Below are 22,538 nucleotides of genomic sequence, written 5' to 3' on the forward strand. Positions count from 1 at the left end.
AGTATTCCTAATTTTACTTTGGGTTTTAAGCACATCTCATCAAGCTCCATTAATAACCCAAAGCGTGGGTGACTTAGTGATTTAGTATATTGCTGCCTCTGAATGGCTGGATTCGAGCCCTGACACACATCACTGCAAACAAAGTATACCAAATTACAGAACCATCACTTACTTAGGTACTATTACTACCATTGCTAGACCATCAAGCTCTGATGGAACAAATTAAGTTCACTGTAATAGCCTTATAAAAAAGAATGAGCCCGAAATAAAACGTGAAATATTTAACAGGATCTTCTTTTTTGTATCTCCTCAGATGGACACAACTTTTAAAATGAGGCATTCCAAAAATTAATATTCATTTTTCTAAATGCATGTTAATTTCTTATTTATTTCAGGCTTTACTAGAGACTCAAAATTTACTGCGCACTCAGGTTGCAAATTTTACCTTCAACCTTGGATTTTCAGGAAAATTTTACCACACAGGTAAGAAGGAACTTCATGCTCTCAGGTAGCTGCAGTTAAATAGGTGACAGGATTTTAAACCTAGCTTTAAACATGCCCTTTTTAAGTAACACGTTGACTCAGTGGAGCAGTGGGAAATACATGCTCCACCATTTTAGCATCCAGTGTCTAATTCGGCATCCAAAGGGGCAAAGGGGCTACGGATGAGCTTCTCAGGAACATGTAGATGCCCTTGGTGCTTTTCTGAAAGATGTATGGTAGTAAATCTTAAGTTTATAAAGGAGGCAAAGTAGCTGCTAAGTGATCTATAATTTCCCAGAAAACATACTAAGGTTTTTCCAGCATGATAGGTATGGTGAAATATAAAAGATTGGAAAAATCATGGCTTACAACCTCTGAAGAGGCAGAAGTATTTGAATGGGATGCACAAGATTTTGTTATGACTGTAAAAGTAATCTACCTTAGTGGTCTGCAAATCAGGAGGGATGATAAAAGGAAAACAAGATGAAAAGCAATTGGTATTGAAACCCTACCGCTTTCACACTCTGTGCAGTAACAAGTTGCACACTTGCACTGTGTTTCTGTGGAAGATTAGGCACTTTTACATCTGCTCCTCCTCCTCCTGACTCTTTCTCTCTTTTGCTCCATTTCTTCACAGCACAATGCCCCTTTTTTTTATTTTTTTTTTTTCCCCTCCTCCTTTGCCTTCTCCTTAACACTTTGCTGCACCTCCACTCAGGCTTCCCTCTGCTGCCACTGAGCCACGCTGCTCCCTAGTACTGCTAAGGCTAAAAAAAAGACATATTCAGCAACTCCCTTCAAAGGAGACACCTCCTGTCCTTCTCCTTTCCAAAGCCCACACCCTCCCCACCTTTGAAGACCAGCTCCAAAATCCTCAGCAGCCATTCAGCCACATTTAGTGTCACTCACTGAGCGATGCTAGGGAAGCCGAGAAGCTTATCTGGAGCAGAGGAGGCATTACAAGCAGCAAGAGGGTGGAAGGGTAAGTTTAAAAGCTAGGAACGATGCGGTCCCGGCTGTCACGGAAAAAGTAAGGCAGGTCACCCCTCTCAGCGTCGGCGTAGCAGTACTCCCCTTTTCGTTGCTGGTCTTTGAACACCAGACAAATGGGTTTACCCAGATCCTGCGTGTCCGTCCCACCACCCGTTAGGAGAGTACAGAGGTCCCTGGGAGAAGGGGAAATGAGGAAGCATTTGAGGGATGAGTAGAGGGAAGGCAATCAAAATTATGTATTTGTATCACCGTCACTTTCAAAGTACGGGCCGGTTTCCCCTCGTGCAAGCACATAATGCTAAGTAACTGCTGGCCAGGAAACCTTACAGGCTAAAGATATAGGCTGGAGAGCCGGAGAAAAATGAGAGGGAGAGAGAGATGGAATTACTTGCCTGGAGTCATATAACAAGCCAGTGGCAGACCTGTGATTAGAGAGCAACTTCGGAGACAGAACTTCAGTATTCTCCTCACTTCATCTTGACCTGCCTGTGTAGTTATTCCTTCTGGAGATTAATTGGACACACACGTAATACAGCAAAATAAAGAAAAATAGCCCAAGGCTCTGAGCCAGTCTAAAGCAGGATGCTGCTGGTCGTGGCCATCTACAGAGTAAAGCTGATATCAGTCATTCTAGTGTCCACTGCAGAGAAAGGTAATTCAAGGAGGGGAGGAGGTGGAGAAAGAGATAATTTATTATAAATACTCTGACGTACCAAACAGTGGCTGGCACAAAACATGCAGCCTTTCTACAAAAATCAAACCCCTTACCTGCCAATACATTTTTATTTCATTCATCCCAATGGCCTCCATATTGTTGTCACAGGTTTTCTTGCCCAGCTGATATAATGCTGACCAATTTCAGATTTGCTGCTGCTGTAGAGAGAGGAAATAGGAGAATGCGCATGTGTGTCGGTCCTCCTAAGGCTCTCAAGGCTTACAAAATAGCACAGAACTACTTAATGAGTTGAAGCATGTCATTGCCTCCATTAAGGGACTTGCTGCTGCCTGTACTCAGCAATGCATCTGAGTTTTTAAGTGAACACTTCATTTACAGGTTGGTGGTAGCGTTTTGTCATATCAGCTTAGTGGAAAGGTCTCAAAGTATTCTCCATGCAATATACACTTTACTGACTCATTATAAATAAAACACGGAAAGGTATTCTTTAATTACTGTAAATGTAGCTTGTTTACCCAGAAAGGCTTTTAGTGTCAGATATTCAACATGTTTTATTAGCGCACTGCAACTTCTCTGCCTTATTGACTTCCTTAATGTGTGATTTTGCTCTCCTTTCCAAAACTTGGATCATTTTAAAACTACAGGAGGGAGATGAGCATGGGAATGTGTTGGCAGATTAAACAGTTATACATTTTCATCAAAAGATGTTGCTGACATCTGTACTACGAATACCAATTCCAGTTGGTATGCCTGCGCACAAGTACAATAGCTGACACATCAGCCTCATTGCTCATCATCTCACCACCACCACCACCACCACCACCATTCCCTTCCGCGGCGCTGGTAAACTATGCACTGTAGACATAACATTACTAGCAAAAAAAAATTACTAGAGCCTATTAGTTATGCAGTTTTAGCAAACGCTTCCACTTTGTTCATGCTGTGGCAATAGAAATTAAGATGTTCTCAGGATTTGCATTTAAGATTTATAAGATTATTGAGAGCAACTTCAAACCTAGTTGGAGTTTTGAGCTCAAGAGACCTCTAAGTTATGGTTGTAGTTTTAAAATATGGGATTATTTATTATGCACAAACAAACTTTGAATTATGACTTACCTGTGTAAAGTGCATACTGCATCTCAAAACAGATATATGTTCACCTCCTTGATTGTAGGTCTACTGCATTTTTCAGATTTCACATTAATTTTAAAGAGAGACAGTTACATAAAGAATGTTGATTGTACAAGAAATTAAAATCTCAGAATCCCTTGTTTTGCCTCCAATACTCTGAATAAAGGATTGGGCAAAAATATTTAAACAATATAAACACTCACCAAACACTCCATTAAACCTTTGCGTAAGATTTTGGGGGAATAATGTTACTTAAGAATTTATAAAATCAAGCAACACTCTTTTTAAAGGCTTGTAAAGAAAATTATCCTCAAAAGCAACACCACCACCAAATGTTAAACTTCCAACCTTTCTGTTTCAGCTCTGCCATTACAGGGTGGGCTTGTTTGTTTAAACTGCTTTAACTTGTTTTATTTTTGTGAACTTAAAAAAAGTGCAAAGTTTGAGTAGTCGTATCTAAATTTACAAAGAAGTTAGTAGGAAAAAATAGGACTTTAAAATACAGTTTTTAATAATGAAATTATTTCAAGAACCATACTCTACTTCAAATGTTAATAAGGCACTAAATTATACTTTGACCTAAATCTTACGTCAGATCATTGTAGTTCTTTATATATTTCAAATATCCATTTTTTTTCCTTTTCATCCCTACCTTCCGTTTTCTACCTCTGGGTTACCAGAGATCTTCAATGGTTTCACAAACTCCTATCCCTTTCTATTCTGTCCTGTTTTGAAAGCCTATGTTAAGTTTCTTCTCCCAATCACATTTCCCTTGCACGTGCCTGGGTGACTGCAAGTGAACCGCCCGCCCCAAAAAACAAGAGAGCGGTCATTCGACAGATGCGGTATACAGAAGTTTTGCACAAAGGAGCAGCCATCGGTCCTTTCTTTTCAACAAGGAATTACCTAGAAAACAGGGTTGTTTTCTTCTTCCAGCAGCACTCCCATCAGCGGGAGTAACTTGCTTAGAACTCGCAGAGTGCTGCAAAGAGGGGAGTAAAGTGATTCAGTGACACCAGGAAAAAGTTTCAAAGTAATGCTCTCCTTGTGTAGTAGCATTCTTCAAAAAACACTGCAGAAGTGAAAAATAAAAATAAAGAGCTGAAGTGCATGCACTGAACAGCCATCTCCATATGTTCCTGCATCATGCCACAAAAGCAAACAGTGACATCCACGGAGCATTTTCTTCCAATGAGTTTTGCAAAACATTGAAAAGCTTGTAAGAAGATAAGATATCTAGGTTTGCATCACTAGACTGATTTTGACAATTATTTCTTTGACTGAAGCTAAATAAAAGCACTTAAATGGTAAAGGAACAAGAAGGAAGGCTGCTAATAAACCGAATACATTGAGTAATTTGAAAGTGAAGTTACTGAAATGTAACTCTGTCTTTCCAATTTGCAAAAGCACTGCAGACATATGTCTGCAGATGGTGGAAGCAGCATTGTACCATTTCTCAAATGGAAGGTTTTCTTCGTTATAACCACACATGCTTGCTTCTGCCTGAAGCAGCTACTCTTCACTGACACAGGAGTTCTTATTGTTTTTACTTCAAGACTGAACCTGGCAGAAATTAAATACTGAACCATAGGAAACAACATTCGGAACCCCTTAGCCATTACAGCTTCATGTTTTCCACCTAATTATATTTTGAGACTATTGCAAACTTGTTTCACACTTTACCAGAGATTATCAGATTTCAATTTACTGAGGCTAATAATGAGGTAGCTACAATGGGGGGGGGGGGGTGTTGGCGAGACTGGCACACACGTGATGCCACTTTGACCAGCTACAACAGTGCAGTGCCTGGCAGGACCAAAGCTGGCGGGTACAAGTCCATCCAATCTCCACCCTTATGGGGAGCCTGAACTTCTAAATACTCCTAGTGCATTACATAGCACAACAATCAGCCCAGGAAAACTAATTCTTGTTCGAATCACTGTCAGTTAACACTGCGCCAGGAATAGAAAGGGATAGCTACCATCCATGGTAATTCACCTCACTCTTTTTGTGATATGGTAGAGCCTGTCTGCAGCACAGTGTGACATCCAGGCCAGGGACATCAGGTTTTATGGCAGCCTCTTCTGTGTTTGAAAAAACAATTATAGCCATTTTCTACTGTTGGTTTTCTATTACCTTTTTTTTTTCTTCTTTCTTTCTTTTGAAGGGACTGAGGAGGAAGATGAAGGTGATGACCTGCTGTTGAGATCTGTGGATGAGTTTTGGTGGTTTCCCCATATGTGGAGTCACATGCAGCCTCACCTCTTCCACAATGAGTCATCGCTGGTGGAGCAGATGATCCTCAACAAAGAATTTGCAAGAGTGAGTAAAAGTTACCAAAAGATTCACTAGGATACCTTTGTGTATTATAGCTATGCTTTCCAAGCTGTTTTTATGTTTATCTATATTATACATATATATATATATATATTTACATAGAAATGCAAATAAGGCAGCAAGATTGGAAACTCAGCCCCAAAAAAGCCTTTCTGTGACTCAAACTTGGGCTGAATTTTGTCTTAGCCTTTTTCTCTGACACGGGCTTTCTGAAGAGGTAGTAGCCCTTCACCCAAGCAACCTTGTGAGACCATAGGGACCAGAAGCAGTGAAATCTCAGCAGGTATCGGCTGGCCTTTTAAGCTTTAGGAAGGGGTTTATACACACGTTATCAGCTTCCTGAAGTCTGGTGGAAACATCCTCAATAGGGGAGGGAGAAAGTTGCAGTGAACCCTAAAGGTTGTGTATGGTTTGTGAGAAATCTTGAAGTTAATGAAGCAAATCAGTGAAGCTGCTGGATTTCACTGTGCTTTTTTTAGATGACCTGCTTGAAAATATGCTTTTTACACAGCTGACCTGTTGCTAATATTTATAGATAATGATGTTTCATTTTTGTTGTTAACTTACAAGAGCTATCCTCCTAGCATTGTCCAGAGCTCGGAGTACTTGTTCTCCAAGGTCAGGCGGAAAACCATTTTGAGTCCTTTCAGGGTAATTCTACTTGCTTATTGAGCATGACAAAGACAACCTGAACTCTGTAAATGCTCACTTTGGAAAAGACACTGTGTGGTCTTTGACAAGGCATAGAAATGCCAAGCAACCAAAGCCACTCAAAAGAGCAGAGTGACACGGCGGGGCTTTCTCTGCTGCTCAGGGAAGGCAAATCTCAGCCCTCCGCAGCTCCGAAAGGCCAGCCAGCAGCTGCCCCTTCCTCCCAGCCCTCGCATCAGCCAAGGTGCATCAGGGAACGGGCAGAGGCAGATGCCTGAACAAGCAGCTGGAAGCGATTTATTCCCTTGTCTACAAAAATATTTTCCCCACAACCTTTAAAGCAAATTCATTAAAAATGGCTTAGCTGTTAACTCTTCTTGCCAGACTTCCCCCCTTCCCATCTCCTGCTTGGCAGGGTGCTAGTACAGAAGCATGTTGAATGACTTCTTTTCCTTTCTACAGTTCTGCTTTACTGTCAGCCTTCAGTCCTGGCATGGCCTGTGTGTGCCTTTTGTGTAGCCTGGCCCAGAGACCCAAATATAGTTGAGATTTTAAATGCAAGAGTAATTTTTTAAGTAATTTGTATCTCAAAAATACATCTTTAAACCTATGGGGAAATTCTCCTAGTGTTTTCAGGAAACATGAAGTCCTCTAGGTCAAACAACCTTTAGGAGTAAAATCTACAGCATAGCCTGAAAACAGGGCTTGTAATAGAATCTGTTTTCAACTTCAACTACAGAAAGATAAAGCCCATGTCCCTATCATTACTGAAGTGTAGAGACTCCTTAGGGTGCCTATAAATAAGGAGCTGATGTCAGTGAAAGGCTGCTGTTATTACAGTTTTATTTCCTGCTAACATTTGGACAGGGGTTGTACCAACCTCTTAACCTTGAATCTATATGAGCTGTACAATTTACTTATGAGAACATTTCTTTTCAAAAGGCTTCCCGTGAAATCCTCTCTGTGGGAGAAATTTATCTTCCCGATATGACAACCTTCCTGATAGCTATCAGAGAGGTCCCAGCCATGACTTCAGAGCAGTTTTGTATCCTCTCCTGCTTTCTCATCCTCAGCATCAGGTCTTATTTTTGGAAAGAAACTCCCTGTTTGACAGCTGCATTTCTATAAGTCCTCCAAAGTTAAAGCAAACCCCTTTTCATTATTCTTTGACTTCACCGTGTGGATCCAAATTTAAATTAGAGATCTAGAACAACACATAGAAAATCTGCTCGATGTTATACATGTTTTATTTGTGCTTTAATGTCTTTATTTAGTATTATACTCAGGGGAACACAGCTTGATGCTGATGCCATTTTCTCTCGCATTTCCCATTTTAAGCTGCAAGTAGAGATGACACTTGGTGTCACTTTCTGCAAAGAAAGCTGCAGTAATTATTTGGAAGCATGATCACATTCATTCTTCACCTACTGTGGTATTTCTTCATTCATTTTTTAAACATGGGTAGGAAGGCAATGGGGTCTTCAAGGTGGGAGAGCCCATCGTTATGCCTGAGAAGAACAGTCAAAGTTGCTTTAAGATCCCAAATACCACCACAAAAATTCTGTTCATTAAGACCTGTTGGCTCCTCCTGGTTTTATCATTTTAGAAGAAAGCTAAAACAGATCACACTGTCTGGAAACCTGCACACAAATCCCATCACAGTCAGCTGTTCCTCCATGAAGTGTGTATCAGGTTTGGGACTGACATTTTCACTAGGGAAAAGGTTTCATGAAAGGAATGTCCTTCTCTTGAGTATTGTGGATTAAAGTCAAGCTTAATAAACACAAGGCAGTGCACCTGGAACAGTATTTCATGGATATTATTGCATGGAGCTATAAATGCACACAAGCATAATTTTTATTGGCTCTTGTACTTACACTGTATGCATAATCTTTGGTTTGCAGGAGCTCACATACACCTACAGTCTACTGAACACAGGCAAGAAATACAGGTGTTACAGCTGGCAACTAAATAAGAGCTCGCTCTGTTTTACTCTGATATATCCATATCTCACATGATGCTCTATAAAGTGGGGGCTTACAATTGCAGCCTGCCTCAAATGGCTGTATCACAAAATAGATGTAGAAATAGGATATCTAAACAGTTTTGTATACATACAACTAATTGCTAATGAGGTATCTAACTGCCTTGATTTCAGCGCAGATATGTATGCCTCTCTACCTGGGGCTTAGTAAAATCAACAGTGTTTAAAGGATTCCCTTACATGTGAATTGCTTGTGAATCAGGAGACTGCCTTTAACAACAGCCCTCCAAATTATTATATTTTATGTGTCACTGAGACATTTATCATTTCTACTGTTTCATGCCTAGCTGGTGAGAGGAAGAGAATTTCTCACATCTTTCAGAAATGTTATTGCCCCACTGCTCTGGATCTGGCAGGCAGCATGGGAAGCTTTGCCTGGCAAAATCCTTGTCCACACGTGCCTGAGCCTTGGGCCCCACAGCTGCCTCCATCCATAGCCCCATTCCCACAGCCCTCCCTGCCAAATCTCTTCTCAAGCACTCCCGATATCCTCCACCTCAGAGGAACAAGAGCCAGAGATTTAACTCTGGTAAAGTAAGTTGCAGACTACCCAGAACTTTGCTATCCCAGTGTTGTCTTATTTACGTAAATATGGATGGTATGCTTCAGAGCCTGGCTAAGGAAATGGCAAATGACATTAATTTTGATTATCAGTTGCGTTTGACTTAATCATATTTTGTGGGGTTTTTTTCTGTCAGAGGATCCCAAAATCCATTAAAGTCACTAATGAATTAAGCCTTGGATTAAATTTTACAAACTGATAATATCTCGAGTATTATTCTCCTGCTTTATAGGCAATGCAATTGATACACAAAGAGGTAAACAAATTGCGCAAGCAGAAGTCTGATAGTACATATTCCAAAAATAAAACGAACCAAGTTTTCACTGCCATCCTCTAATCACAAGATATCGTTCCTCCCCCCCGCCTCTTGTACATCCTTATCTGACAAAAACAAGAAAAATACATTTAAGTCAAAGCCTGTAGCTCTATTTTGTCCCTTGATTTGTTTGCTCAGTGATTATCTTCTGTGCTTATTTGTGAGCACATGTGCCAAAAGCACGGTAGAGATAGGGCAAAAACTACCATCGACTGTAAAAATGTAGCTGTGATCTGATACAAAGAAGTGAGAGACACACATGTACAAAACAAACAAATCAATTCAGAGATACACATATATAAAGCAAACAAATCAATTCAGAGCCTGCCTAACACTCCTTGGCTTCAATCTCCTGTTTATAAACCAACTACAGCTGCACATTAGCACTTCCTCTGCCTAAAACTTTTGAGCTGCCCAAACCACAAAGAAACCATGAGCTTTTAATATACCAATTAAATACCAAGAACAAGAAGACCAGTGACCACATATCGAAGGCAAAGTATCTACATGTGATGAAAAGAGAGTCTAATTTGTCCCATTATTAATATCTGTAGTGTAACGTTGGGAAGGAGAGATGCCTACTAGACATTGCCTCTAAAACGGTTGGGTAAATGGTCTGCATACATAGGATAACATTGTCTTGTGCCGACAGGATGAGATTTATTCTGCCTAACTTTAAGGTCCTTCCAAAATAGTCCATCTTCATTAGTGCTTTTGTCCGTATCAGGAGTGTGCTTTGACAGCGCATCTTTAAGACTGCCTCTAACTTCTCAGCTTTATTTAGTACCACACATCCAGAGTCTATGCATTTCCTAGTCAGGTATAGCTTCCTCAGTGCTGGGCTGCCTTTCTTCATTTCACATCCTCAGAAACTTAAGATCTTAAATCCCAATCTCATCTCCGCCTCTTGGTAGTCCACTACAGCGAGAAGCATGCTTAGAACAGAAGTCATGGTGATATCTGGGAGACTCCTCTGTACGACTGGTGAAAAGCTGGCTTTTCCCATGCCCCTATCAATCCTGGATCTGATGCCGACACCAGAAAACCCGCTTTGTTAAGACCCCTCGTAGTCTCTGCTTGGCGCATTGTATAGCCACGTGGCGAGGAAGCACGCCACGGAGACGAAAAAACAACGGCGAGAGCAAATACCAACATGCAGAGCCCCTGTATCTCAGTAACAATCACCTCTCGTTCGCTGAACAGTCTTGTCTAGCTAGAGAGCTTTTAAACAGATTTTCGAAGGTTAGAATTGAACTAAAAGTAATTGAAGGCTGAAATATTTATTCAATAAAAATTATCTAGAAATGTAACCCTTGAGAATAAAAATCACGTGTCCATAAAAGATGAAATGCAACACAACATTTTTGTGACTGCAGACAAGCAAGAAAGCAGCAAATTCGTTTACCAAATAAAAGAAACCTAAGTATTTTAAACTGGCATAGTAACATATAAACTTACAGGAAATCTCACCCATGTGCAGCAATGTTAGAAATGTATCGCAGTAATAAAATATGCAAAGCTTATATAAATCTTTTAACTTTGGAAGGTAACATCTGAAGAAGTACTACATTTACTCTATCACCTACTGTTGGACAAAGTCAAAAGGTTTAGCAAACTTATCTGAGGTTGTATTGTTAACTTTTTCTTCTAGAAAAGTCTTTACACCAAAGGGAATCCTGCAGTTCAACTGACTGTGTGAAGAGATCTACAGTAGACATTAGATTTAATAAATTAAAATAAAAGGTTGCCTTTTTATTCTTTCTCTGACAATAGCCAATACTAGATGTTTCTGTAAAACTAAACACCAGCGATCTTTAAGAACCGGAATGCCAGTTATGTTATAACAGTTTTAGGTTTTGTTTCACTTTATTACTTACTGCATTTTAACAAGGACATGTAATATTTGGTGCATCAAAAACTGGGGGTTTTCTGTTGGACAAGATCCTGCTAATATAAATAGTCAATCTTCCATACGATGTTTTTTATTCAAGTTTCCAACGTCTGCTCACAGAAAAAGACTGCTATAGGAACGCCAAGTTACTTGTTGAGAATATACCTCCTTCTGGAGAGCAGTGCTCATTCTGCATTACCTGCCCTTCCCTTAGCTGAGGGGTTTTTTGCGAATGCAGAATAAGTACGCACAGCACAAGCTGACTCATGGCAAACACAGCTCATTTCTGCACAAATAGGAAGGTCAAAAGAGGTCAGGAGTTTCAAGCAAATCTTCTCTTGCTCAAACGAACCTGATAATTGAGAGAGATAAGCAGCCTTGGCAGATTGCTTCAGCCTTTCCAATCACCCGTAGAAGTACCTGTCCTAGGCGTGGGCTCTGGGCGAGGTAACTTCGGAGGGTGCGCAGACGAGCCGGGCTGCGTCGGCAGGACGACGAGTTCCCGATTCCCGTCGCTTTGGCGCGGGTGCGTCACCACGAGCGGGAGACGGAGATTCCCTGCGCTCTGCCACGTGAAGCGGCTGCCGCTGGCCAGATGTGCTGGCCGCATGCAGGCATCAGAGAGAGGGTTCTTCTGAGCTGGGGGTAGACTGACCCGCATACCAACCTGCTCACTGGTACCTGGAGGACATGAAGTGTGCTTCTGGAGAACATCTTTTAGTGTGGTCTAGCCCTTAAAACAAAGCAGGGTGCGCGGTCCCAGACCGGTCACTCCATGATGCAAACCAATGCATGGGAAGTAGCATCAACTCAGGGAATTTTCTGCCAAAAATGCAATGACTTTTAATCACCTTCCCCCATCTCACGGGTTATAACAGTGATTCTCCTTTAATATTGAACTCATCCACTGCTGCAGCTTCAGCTTACACCGTCATTTAAATTAGAATTGAAAGTCTCTCAACGCACAAGTAAAATAAGAATACAAATTTAACCTGTTCAAATTAATGGCTCTGGGGTCCCAGCTTAAGCGCGCAATGGCACGTAATGTTGCTGTTCTCAGTGCCAAAAAGGTCCAGAAAGTTTCCAAACTAGACAAACACATGCACAAAATTTGTGAACAAATTTTGAAATGAAAAAAAAAAAACCACAACAATTGAAGTCTTGAATGTAATTATAACCTAATAAAATCTTGTAGGATAACGTTCCTTTGAGTGCAGAAGGAAATATACTCACCACAGGCATCTCCCATTTTGCCCAATAGCTTAGATTCAAATGTATACTCCTCTAAGACATTAGTTCTCAATCCCAGACAAAATTTAATAACAAAATGAGAGGAAAAAAGGAAACAAAGCAACAGAGATTCACTACAAGAGGACACACAATATTTAATTTGCCCAAGTAAACTGAACATAGAACTGACCATGTATTTGTGTGATGAACTATATAGTAGCTTTTTATATTGAGAACTCATGAAAAGCTGCCTTATTTTATTTGTGAATGGCAGATTACCATTTCACCATTCTGTTGCTATGGCAATACCAGCAGCAACTAGTAAGTAGATAAACAGGATTTTGCATGTATTCATCCAGATACCTACTTTCAGACATATCATTCGGAACAGTATTCATTATCTAGCTCAGGACACATTTGCCTTACATTTATGTGTCTGTATGCTCCCTAACACAGGTTGGGTAAAGGTTTGTAGATTCAGGTTAATACAGTATATTTAAGTTAACACAGCGTATTTGGCAGCGTAAGCATCGTAAACTACTCAGGCAGAGTAATAAATGGCCAGATTTTTCACAAACCTTTAGTCATAGCCTTTTCCTTTATATGTGTTCATGGCAAAAAAAATAGAGAAAAGAGCGATTTAACACTTCTCCTTATAGAACTGCTCCTCATTTCACCCTTAAACTGACTCAAGCCTTTCAGGCAGGTAACAATATTAATAAGCAGAAATTACATTTTGCTCTAGTAAATTACAGAAGTTGTGAGTTTGGGTTTCTTTTTTTCAAGATCAGCCAGTAACCTAAGATCTTTACTGATAACGAATGGATAATTTTAAGTGGTTGCATTATATGGTGTATGAACAAGTGTTCCCTACAGATTTAACCTAATTTTTGTCAATGAACCAAAAACCTTTCTTTGCAAAGTACTTGAAGATGCCCAGCAGAACCTGCTGTTCCTGGAATTAAAGTAATCAACAGTTCTTGGATAATGTGGGCAAGAGAAAGGACAAAAAGGCATAAAAAAAAAAATTGTCTCGCATTTTAGCCATTTCCCTCTGAACATCAATTTTAAATGAACAGAAAACAGCTGATGTATCCTGTAGTACTGGGAGCAAAATTAATTCAGTAAACACCCAGAGCGTGGGAAGGGATCCGGCGAGAGCCCCACCGGTGGTTCACCCTTGCAAACTGGAGATGCCATGGAAGAGTTGAAGGGGGCTTTTACTGGACCTGCTGGAAATGAGCCTCAGCAGGAGAAGAGGCAGAGCGCAGCTTTTCTTTCTGCCAGTAGCTGATGACAAATGCTGGACGCGTTTCCGAATGGTCCCTCTGACCAATGAAACTAATTACCTCCTTTTCACGTGTACAGCTTACGCTTCGTATGATTTGCTCTCTTTTAAATATATCCCGGCCTACGGACGTGGTTATCAGGCCTCGTCATCAGACGGGGTTTACAGACAGCCCATGCTAAGCTGGAAGCGGGAGGGATGAGGAGCAGAACGAAGGCAGGAGAGCGTCAGGAGTGGAGGGAACATGCCCAGCACACTTGCAGCTAAGCTTCTTCCTTAATTCCTTCTCCCTGCACGTTAACTACCTCACTGGGCCATCAGAAGATATTTTCAAGATAACCTATAGGTTATATTCATGTAAACGCACATATTTCCTCATAGAAACTGAGCTGAATAAAGATTTATGAAATGAAAAAGAGGTCCGTCGAAGTCCAGCTTTTTCTGCTACTACCTTAATACCGTGGAAAATATAAGCAGATTCAGAAGCTATGGGGGATATTTTTTTTTTCCTAAATCAGGAAGGAATCTTGCTCTTATTCCAGAAATAGGAAATAAAAATCCCACATATGTCACTACAACAATTTTTTCCATCTGTTTACTGCTCTAATGCTGTTTGATAGCTTAGTAAATAAGCAGCATCAGCTTACCGGATTACCTTTAAAAAGAACCAAACAGGTAGGATGCACATTAAAATACACACAATCTGTAATGAACAGGCAGGCAAATCTATTCCATGTAACAGTAACGCAACATAATCCAAGAGGATAATTTATCACTCTGCAGTTATCAAACTGTAATTCCAGTTCCCCTCATCTCTTCCCCATTTTTAGCTTGTGCTACATGCAAATAGATACAAGTCGGTCCAAGGACAACAGCTTCTCCGATGCTGCTGTCTGCAGGAAAAATAAGCTGTGAATAATTACATGTTCTTTTCCCGTTCCTAAATATATTCCTCCCTCTGCTGTGTCGCAGGAGCACGGCATACCGACCGGCATGGGGTACGCAGTGGCTCCGCACCACTCCGGAGTCTACCCGGTTCACATCCAGCTGTACGAGGCCTGGAAGAAGGTCTGGCGCATCCGAGTGACCAGCACAGAAGAATACCCACACCTGAAGCCTGCACGGTACAGACGGGGCTTCATCCACAATGGCATCATGGTACACTGCATTTCCATGCTTCATAGCGATAGTACTTTAAGTGACTCAAAAGTATCCTATTTTTACCGAATGCTTCAAGTTTTACAGCAATCATTAAAATTCTCTGTGATCGAGGCTTTGTAAGGGTGCCAAAATAGTGCATTTGTTATGCAGCCAGTTTAAAAAAAAAAAAAAAAAAAGTCACACAAACTCAGGCGACTGCAAATGTAATCCTCAGAAACTAAATGTACTTGTAGCCCCATCAACTATCAACTGAGTTACAAATGCGTACTTTGAAATTCATTAAACTGCCTAAGACCTATGTTTCAAGCTCGGGTTCATCTTTATGCATGAAAGGATTAGAAATCCACCACCTGGGAAGGTGAGCAGGTGTAAGTAATCTCCTCCAGCAAGGATGACGCTTCTCTGAGGCCAAGGTTTCGTTCCCAGCTTTGCTGCTGAAACTCTCGGAGCCAGGGACCGGACACGTGCCCGACTCTTCCAGACCATGTATTTGCGTGAGGAGAGAGAACGTTCCTCACATGCACACTTGAACTGCATGAGGGGCAGGAGAACTTATAAAATTATTTGGCCTGTCTAACCAGCCAGCTGCAACCCTACAGATAGGTGAAACACCAAAACTGAACATGCATAAGTGAAGTTAGAAATATTTTAAGGGCAGGTCCCAGGATGCTTTCAAGTCCCAGCTGACTTGAATATTGCCTACGCATACGAAGTCAAAACTGTGATCCCCTACACAAGACAAAAGGAACGTCTTAATCGAAACTAAGAAGTTACTGCACAGAGTCCAATTACTATTGAAATAGACTCCAATTCAGCAGTGCATTGACACATGTATTAAAACCCTCTGCTGAATGTAGGTTTTATTTGTTGTTTTAATCAAGTAAAAGTGAAAACATGACTGGAGGGAAACAAAAGGCTTTCCCCAGGTGAATTATATCTCTGCATGGATTAGGCAGTACCCATAAGCCCTGACAGTCGTTGTCCTTACTTTACCAGAGCCCTTTGATTGTACTTAGCTAATAATGTAACTAAACTATCTAGTGGTCCGAGATGAGTTTGTTGTCCCTCTCCTGCTAGCTGGCGTGTTTCTGACACGCAGCCCCTTGATTTGTGGTGGGACAGGGAGCTGACCTCAGGCTGGTCTCCTGTGAGCATCCCACCGGTCCGTAAACATTTCACCAACAGGCATGAGGGGCTCGGTATGGTTTTCAGGACTGAGGAAAGTAGGAAGCAACAGGTCTTTTGTGGTCCGAAGCCTTGAATACAAATTCGGTTCAGCATCTCAAGAACAGTGAGATTAATTGCCCGAGACAGAGGAGACGGCCAGGAAGCACTATTTATCTGCTAATAAACCAACCTTGCTAAGGGAAGAGAGGTTTGGCTTTTTGTTTTTTTCCTCTCCCAAACGCCAGGAGACAAACAATTACTATGAGTGTACGAGCTGAATAAAACGGTCTGCACGAAAGCTCAGCGCATGTGCGTAGCAGCTTTTCAGAGCTGGCATCTGGAAGTCTCGACATCTGCAGGACCGTGCTTGCTTACCACAAGACTATGGAAGGCACAAATAAAATAAATAGCGAATTTTATAAATGAAAAACACCAGAGCGCAGAGGCAGAAAGGGTTACAGTTTTGTTTACTTTGAGTTACTGGAGGGATTCGGGTGGCTGCACCAGGGTAAGTTTGCAGAAAGAAGTTAATGTCACAACAGTGCTGTTATTTTGTTCTCAGGTGCTCCCTCGACAGACCTGTGGCCTTTTCACTCATACTATTTTTTACAAGGAATATCCTGGGGGCCCTCAGGAGCTGGACAAAAGTATCCGAGGAGGTGAACTCTTCCTCACCATTCTCCTGAATCCCGTAGGTACCTTCTTTTGCTATTTTTTGGACACTCTGACTAATGGGGAGGAGGGAGGGAGGAAGGGAAGGAGATAAGTTTTCTTCGATCTTGTCTGAGAAATAAAAATCAAGACCACTTGCTCAGAGGTAACAAGCAGTTTAAGAGGAAAGGAGCAAAATGTCTTCTGCTAATTTCTAACTACAACGGTATGCAACAAGTTACTGGAAAATGCATTCATTTGAGCTCCATACTGTTTCCCAACCTGAAGCCTGGTCCCTGTGAGAGAAGAGTGTGCTGACTTATCTAACTGACACGGAAAGAAACCAGTGAGGGTAGAGAAAACTGTGTGATCTTATTCCACTTTTCCTTTTTTCCATAAGCTTGGCCCCTCAGGCACTCCTGATATAGCTCAATGGAAACCCCAGGGCTCAGACCTGATGTCATTCCCCCACCACTGGCTCTTGAAAACAGGTTATGTGCAGCTAAAAATTACCCTAAGCAGTACACAGCCTTCTAATGAACATTTTTGCTTTGCTTAGTGCTGCATTTCTTTTTCCCTGTCAGCATTACACGAACCTTAAACTATATATACATATGTATGTGTGCACATGTAAACAACCTACATATGTATAAACGCACATATATATGGTTTAGTCAAAGGTGCCACAGGCTAAGGATTTGCAGAGCTATTACACAATTTTGTCTCTCAACTAATAAAGCGGTGTGAACTGCGCTACGCTAACATACACATACACGCACACACGTATGACAACATAACGTAGGTGAGTGCATAGGAGTGATTGGGTTTACCAAGGATCAAGGAGGAAAGCTACCTGACTGCAAATGCTATATTTTGAAGTCACAGTTTTCTTGCCTGTGAACAACAATCTGGTGCCATTTAAGACAGCAGCCTAGAGGTGGAAGGAAGGAGGACAAGAACAAAAAAAAAAAAAAAAAAAAAAAAAACCAAAAAAACCCCAAACAAACAAACAAAAAAACCCCATATATCAATTATTTTTTTGCCATTGTCCTCCCTTCTTCCTGTTCCACCCAAACAAGCTATACTACTCACAAGATAAATGTCTCATGTCTTGTCAGGTGGCCTAATTTCCAGTGGTTTTAAATTACAGTACTCATTGACTTCTCTGCAGAGGTAAAGAAACTTCAGGTGGAGCTAAGTCTCAAATCCAGGTCACTTTAATTATTTAAAGACCTAAATATAGATTTTAGTATTCTATAATTAGATGCTTGTAGGTGAAAATTTTGGTTAGGGAGCTAAGTTGGTGTCCGAGTGAAAGAATCAGTGGGTTTAAAGAAATGGGACATTTCTATTAGGAATTTTTCTGTACCATACATGTGACACCTAAATTGAGAATAAAAAATATCCCTGTTCTTTACCCTGTCTCTCCATTACCTGCAGTTCTCTCAGGCTGGCTTTTCTTCCTATGGTTTCCTTAAGTGTAACTTGGCTCATCACTGTCTTGGGATGCTACTGGAATTTATCCTTAGCTTTATCGTACTTTGATCAATAACCTGTGCATCTTTCACTTATCTGAAGATTTCCTCAGATTTAGGCAGTGCAGCAGTCTGTAGCAATGTTCTTACTCCAGGAGAGATGCTCAGAATAGCCCAAATTCCTCAGTCGATCACCATGTCCAAGCCTGTGAGCATGCTCGGGCCACCCTGACTTCCTCCCCTACAACTCACTTTTTCCCTAGTTGCAGGTTTTTCTTTCTTACTGACAGCAAATAAGCAAGAAGGCACAAGCTCACAGGTGCTTATTAGAAATTTCAGCCTTTGGATCTTTTAAACGATTGCATCCAAACGTTCTTTCCAAAGACAGGCTGAGGCTATGGGGAAGAGTAGCTCTTCAATTCGTCTAAAAATTATTTTAAAGGCTATTATTGAATTTCGAATGGAATCAGATAGGCCTATGCCACCATTTATTACACTCTCCATAATTCATTAGCCTGGACTTCCCAGGCAGCTCCCAAGCAGGACCAACCTCGGAGGTGTCGGAGCATCTTCCACCTGGGAGCTCTAACACCCCCAGCTGCTTGCCCCAGCCCTGCAGGAGGTTTCCCCAAGCCGGCTCCAATCGCTTCCCCACAAAACGGCCAAATCTCTCCCTAGACAGGTCCTGTAGCACAGACGGGTGCTCTTCGTGCCTTGCTGAGCGTGACACGAAGAATTCTTGAGAGAAACTGTGCCACCGTCCGTCTTTCAGGTTTCAGGAGTGATGCAGCAGAGGCAGGACCTTTCCTAGGAAGGCAATACGTAATGGCAGGCAAAGCATTCCAGATTTAATCATGCATCTGTCATGTTCAGGACTGAGAAGACCGTCTTCCAACAAAAAGGGGGGGGGGGGGAGTGAAGATTTTCTTTGATTTTCTTCTGTACATGAAGTCATTGTTTTGACCAGGCTATGTTCCATTAACTGGAGAGTGCAATATATATTATTGGGTGGTATTTAAGAACAACAGCTTTTCTATACTGTTAATGTTTGATTCCCCCCTCCCACTTTCATGATTTTCTATCTTTACCTCATCAAAACTGATATTTTACTGAGCTAAGCGACACAAGTGAAATACTGACATGCACTTCCCTAACTCCGAGTTAAGTATGAATCTGTTCCAATATAAATGCTTATTCAGACAGGAAAAAATATAATTTAATCATCTGTGAGCTGAAGTAAGATATACCACAAAACCCCACCATCATTCAAGTCAGGTTGGTACACTACCCTATGAAATATGCACTGACAACAGTAAAAGCAAAATCTAGCCTTATCTCAGAAGGAAACTGGTGTGAGTAGGAAAAAGTCATCTATATTCATACACCCTTTTTTCTTTTTTTTAAATACCAAGTTTGGACAGCACACAAATGAACAAACGGGAAGAGCTTTCTTTTATTCAGTGTAAGAGAAGGTGTAGTGTTTTGGTGGTTAATTTGAAAAAGTTTATAGATTAATATCCAAAAATCTATGGTAGCTTCTGAAAAGGATCAATAGAGAGCCTATTCCACTGGCCAATCGCAAATTCAGTTGAATAAAAAAAAAACATGCTTTGAATGTGTGTTCTCCAATCTGGCAGCAGTGCAAACTGGAATAGCAACAAGGGACTTCCCGTCTTACATCCTGGAGGATTTTCAAACACATCCACTAACTTATAAGCTTCCTTAGTATTTGAATATCGCCCTGTGCAGTTCAGGGCTTTACCACGAGCACAATTCAGGGGTTTACGGCAAGCAGTCCAGTGTAAACCAGCGTGTGCTCTTCAAATGGATTACGGACAATGTAAAGGCTTTTTCAAAATCATAATTTAAAATTTTGTAGTTGTTATTGAGTCATAGTGAATGAGATGCCTAATGTAGTCTGTGGACAGAAACCATATCCATACAATAAAATCCTAACCAGAATGCACCATCCCCCCAGCATGTAGGCTGCTTTAAACATCATTCCAGCTATCCTGCTTCAAGTTTTGCAGGAAAGGGATTGCCTGTACCGTTGTTTATTTTTGCATTGTTGACATTGCTTAAAAATATTTTTCTTTTACTCTTTAAAAACACTGGCCAGACTCTTTCCTGGCGCGGAGGAGATTCGCAGAAATAGAGTAGCTCCTATAAATTCCACCGTGGTAGAATTTCTATAAATTCACGTGGTTGCACAAGTCTGCTCGCCGGGCTCTGGTCTCAAGCGGGTGTGCGCAATTGCCACCAGCATTAGCGTGAGTTATGTGCATACAGCAAGGGGAAAGGGAAACCCCTCTGCAAGGGCAGTGTGCTCTTCTGGAGGGTGAAGGTGGTATAAAACCATTTCTGCTTGCAGAAAGAGAACGTATGCATGTGCACTCTCACAGCCCTGCCAGGCTACCATGACAACCGAAGTTACATACAAATTATGTGTGTTATTACCATAAAAGATCATATACCAGAGTCCAAGACTGGGTTAGAAATCTCCTTATGCAGCTCATTATCTGCCTTGCGGTGCACAGTGTCGTCCACTAGCCCCGCTTGGTTCGAAAAGCACAGGGGCAACAAAAAAAAAAAAACCCAAAAACAAAAAACCCACAACACCACAGGAATATCTGGTTTCACAGAGCCCTTTCTACAATTACAGCAGACGATCATTTTGTTACCATTTTATGAGGTGCCTTCTTGATCATCAAGTAGGCTAAAAGTTAGGAGAGGGTTTCTGAGCAAGTTTGTGGTTGTTGCCCGTCTCATTTCTGTGGGGGTTTTTTTGTTCCCTTTGCCAGTTTTTACATTGGTATGTTTCTGTAGATGAGCCTAACAATAGTTGGGCAACAATTCCAAGTTAGATGTGATCTATAACAATCTTTTAGCTTTAGATGATCGAAAATCTAGATGCTTTCCCCGTAAAAACAAACCAACCCATAAATAGTTGCTAATATACTTTTCAACCAAAAATAAAATGAGCTGTGCAGTTCAATGACATCTACCCAAAGCAGCTATGCTAAGGGCTGGTGTCCCACACATGGCACAAGTGCCTGCTTGCTCCTAGCTTCTCTTTCAGAGGCAGCCACCTAGTTTCCTCCAAATCAAAACCCTGGACCTGGGTTTAGAGGATGGTTTACTTTAGGGAGCGGTCTCAAAAACCAGTCTGGACAAGGATGCATTGGCTTTGGCTCTCTGTCAACCTCCAACACCATTCCCAGCAGACTTTCAATCCTCATATCTTCCCACCCTTTTGCTCTATGTCCTTCAGCGTGCAACACACATTACCGGTGTCATACATCCCTCTAAAGCAACAACATGGTTCTTGCACTATTTCAGACACTTAGAAAACAGACGTACAAAATAAGCGTTCTATTTTTGAGCCATACCTGCAGAAACGCGATGTGGCGGGAGGGATGCAGGCACGAGCTTACTCCATGAGCAGATGCAGGGGAGCAGCACACTCCACGTCCCATACCCCCCACACACACAGAGCATCGCTGCTGTAAGGGGTCTTCTACCGCCGCAGAGAAACGACCAAAGCTGTTAGAGCACTAAAACCAAACAACTTCTCTGACTTTCAGTTTGCCTTGTTGAAGAGACGTGTAGGTGAATCCATTGCTTATTAAGAAGCAGACTAACAACACCAGCTAAAAAAGTACAAAGATGCACTGCACCGTTTGGCCTCTTCTTCCCTTCACCACCCAGCACCAGCCTCCTTGCTGGATTTACCAGCATCCTTGCTTCATCTTACTAGTCCAACAGCTGCTCCTTTGCACTAACATTGAATAGAACATTGAAATAACATAGTGAATATATTATTCACTACTTAGGGAGGACAAGAGTGCAGCTGAGAACAGTTCAGTTCATGTCCACAGTTAGTTTAAGGCAAGGCTTCCAGAAGTGAAAAGCCATATTTTACCCTCCGGTAAATAGAATTACTACAGGTTTCCCACACACACACACTTCGAGACAGTCTTTTTTAGACTGTTTCAAATTTTAGAAATGATCACAGTGCCTTGATTAAAATCAGCACACCACCACCTTTTGCCGTGGATTACAGCTCTTTAGCTGTCTAAAAACAAACTAAATGCCAGCTATTTCTGGCCTTCTAGCTTAAGATGTCAGGGGCAAAGAAACAGAAGCCTGAAAGTCTGTGAAAAAGTGGTGAAGAGACACAGATGCACGATAAGTGGATGAATAAACTTGAGCATGAACAGCAGCCCAAGCACAACAGAACCAAAGTCAACATCACTGCCAGCTTCCAGGAGGACTACTGCCTGCTTGTCAACCCTATAACCACCGACTAATGCTCTTTCTGCATTGGCATCGATACATTGAGCAGATCAATCACATCTAACTGAAACAGCCCCCAGCAGAGTTAAAAAACAAGCAGTAGATCACGGTTCTTTCCATTGCGCGGGCACGGCATCTGCACTACGATTCTGCTTTGTTCCGGAAAATGCCTCGCCTGGATGATGT

The 22,538-nt window shown here is 41.5% G+C and overlaps 1 protein-coding gene across 2 annotated transcripts in view; it reads left to right on the forward strand.

Moving 5' to 3' along the window:
- The window catches only part of NDST4 (N-deacetylase and N-sulfotransferase 4), a 107,729-nt gene that overhangs the window by 46,642 nt on the left and 38,549 nt on the right, over positions 1-22,538 (forward strand). For both annotated transcript variants that reach the window (XM_069805074.1, XM_069805150.1), the window contains exons 3-6: positions 396-483; positions 5,451-5,605; positions 14,575-14,760; positions 16,493-16,621. In XM_069805074.1, the coding sequence (XP_069661175.1) occupies positions 396-483; positions 5,451-5,605; positions 14,575-14,760; positions 16,493-16,621 (558 nt within the window). The remainder of the gene's footprint in view (positions 1-395; positions 484-5,450; positions 5,606-14,574; positions 14,761-16,492; positions 16,622-22,538) is intronic.

Source organism: Haliaeetus albicilla, chromosome 1, assembly GCF_947461875.1.
Source record: "Haliaeetus albicilla chromosome 1, bHalAlb1.1, whole genome shotgun sequence".
Classification (NCBI taxonomy): domain Eukaryota; kingdom Metazoa; phylum Chordata; class Aves; order Accipitriformes; family Accipitridae; genus Haliaeetus; species Haliaeetus albicilla.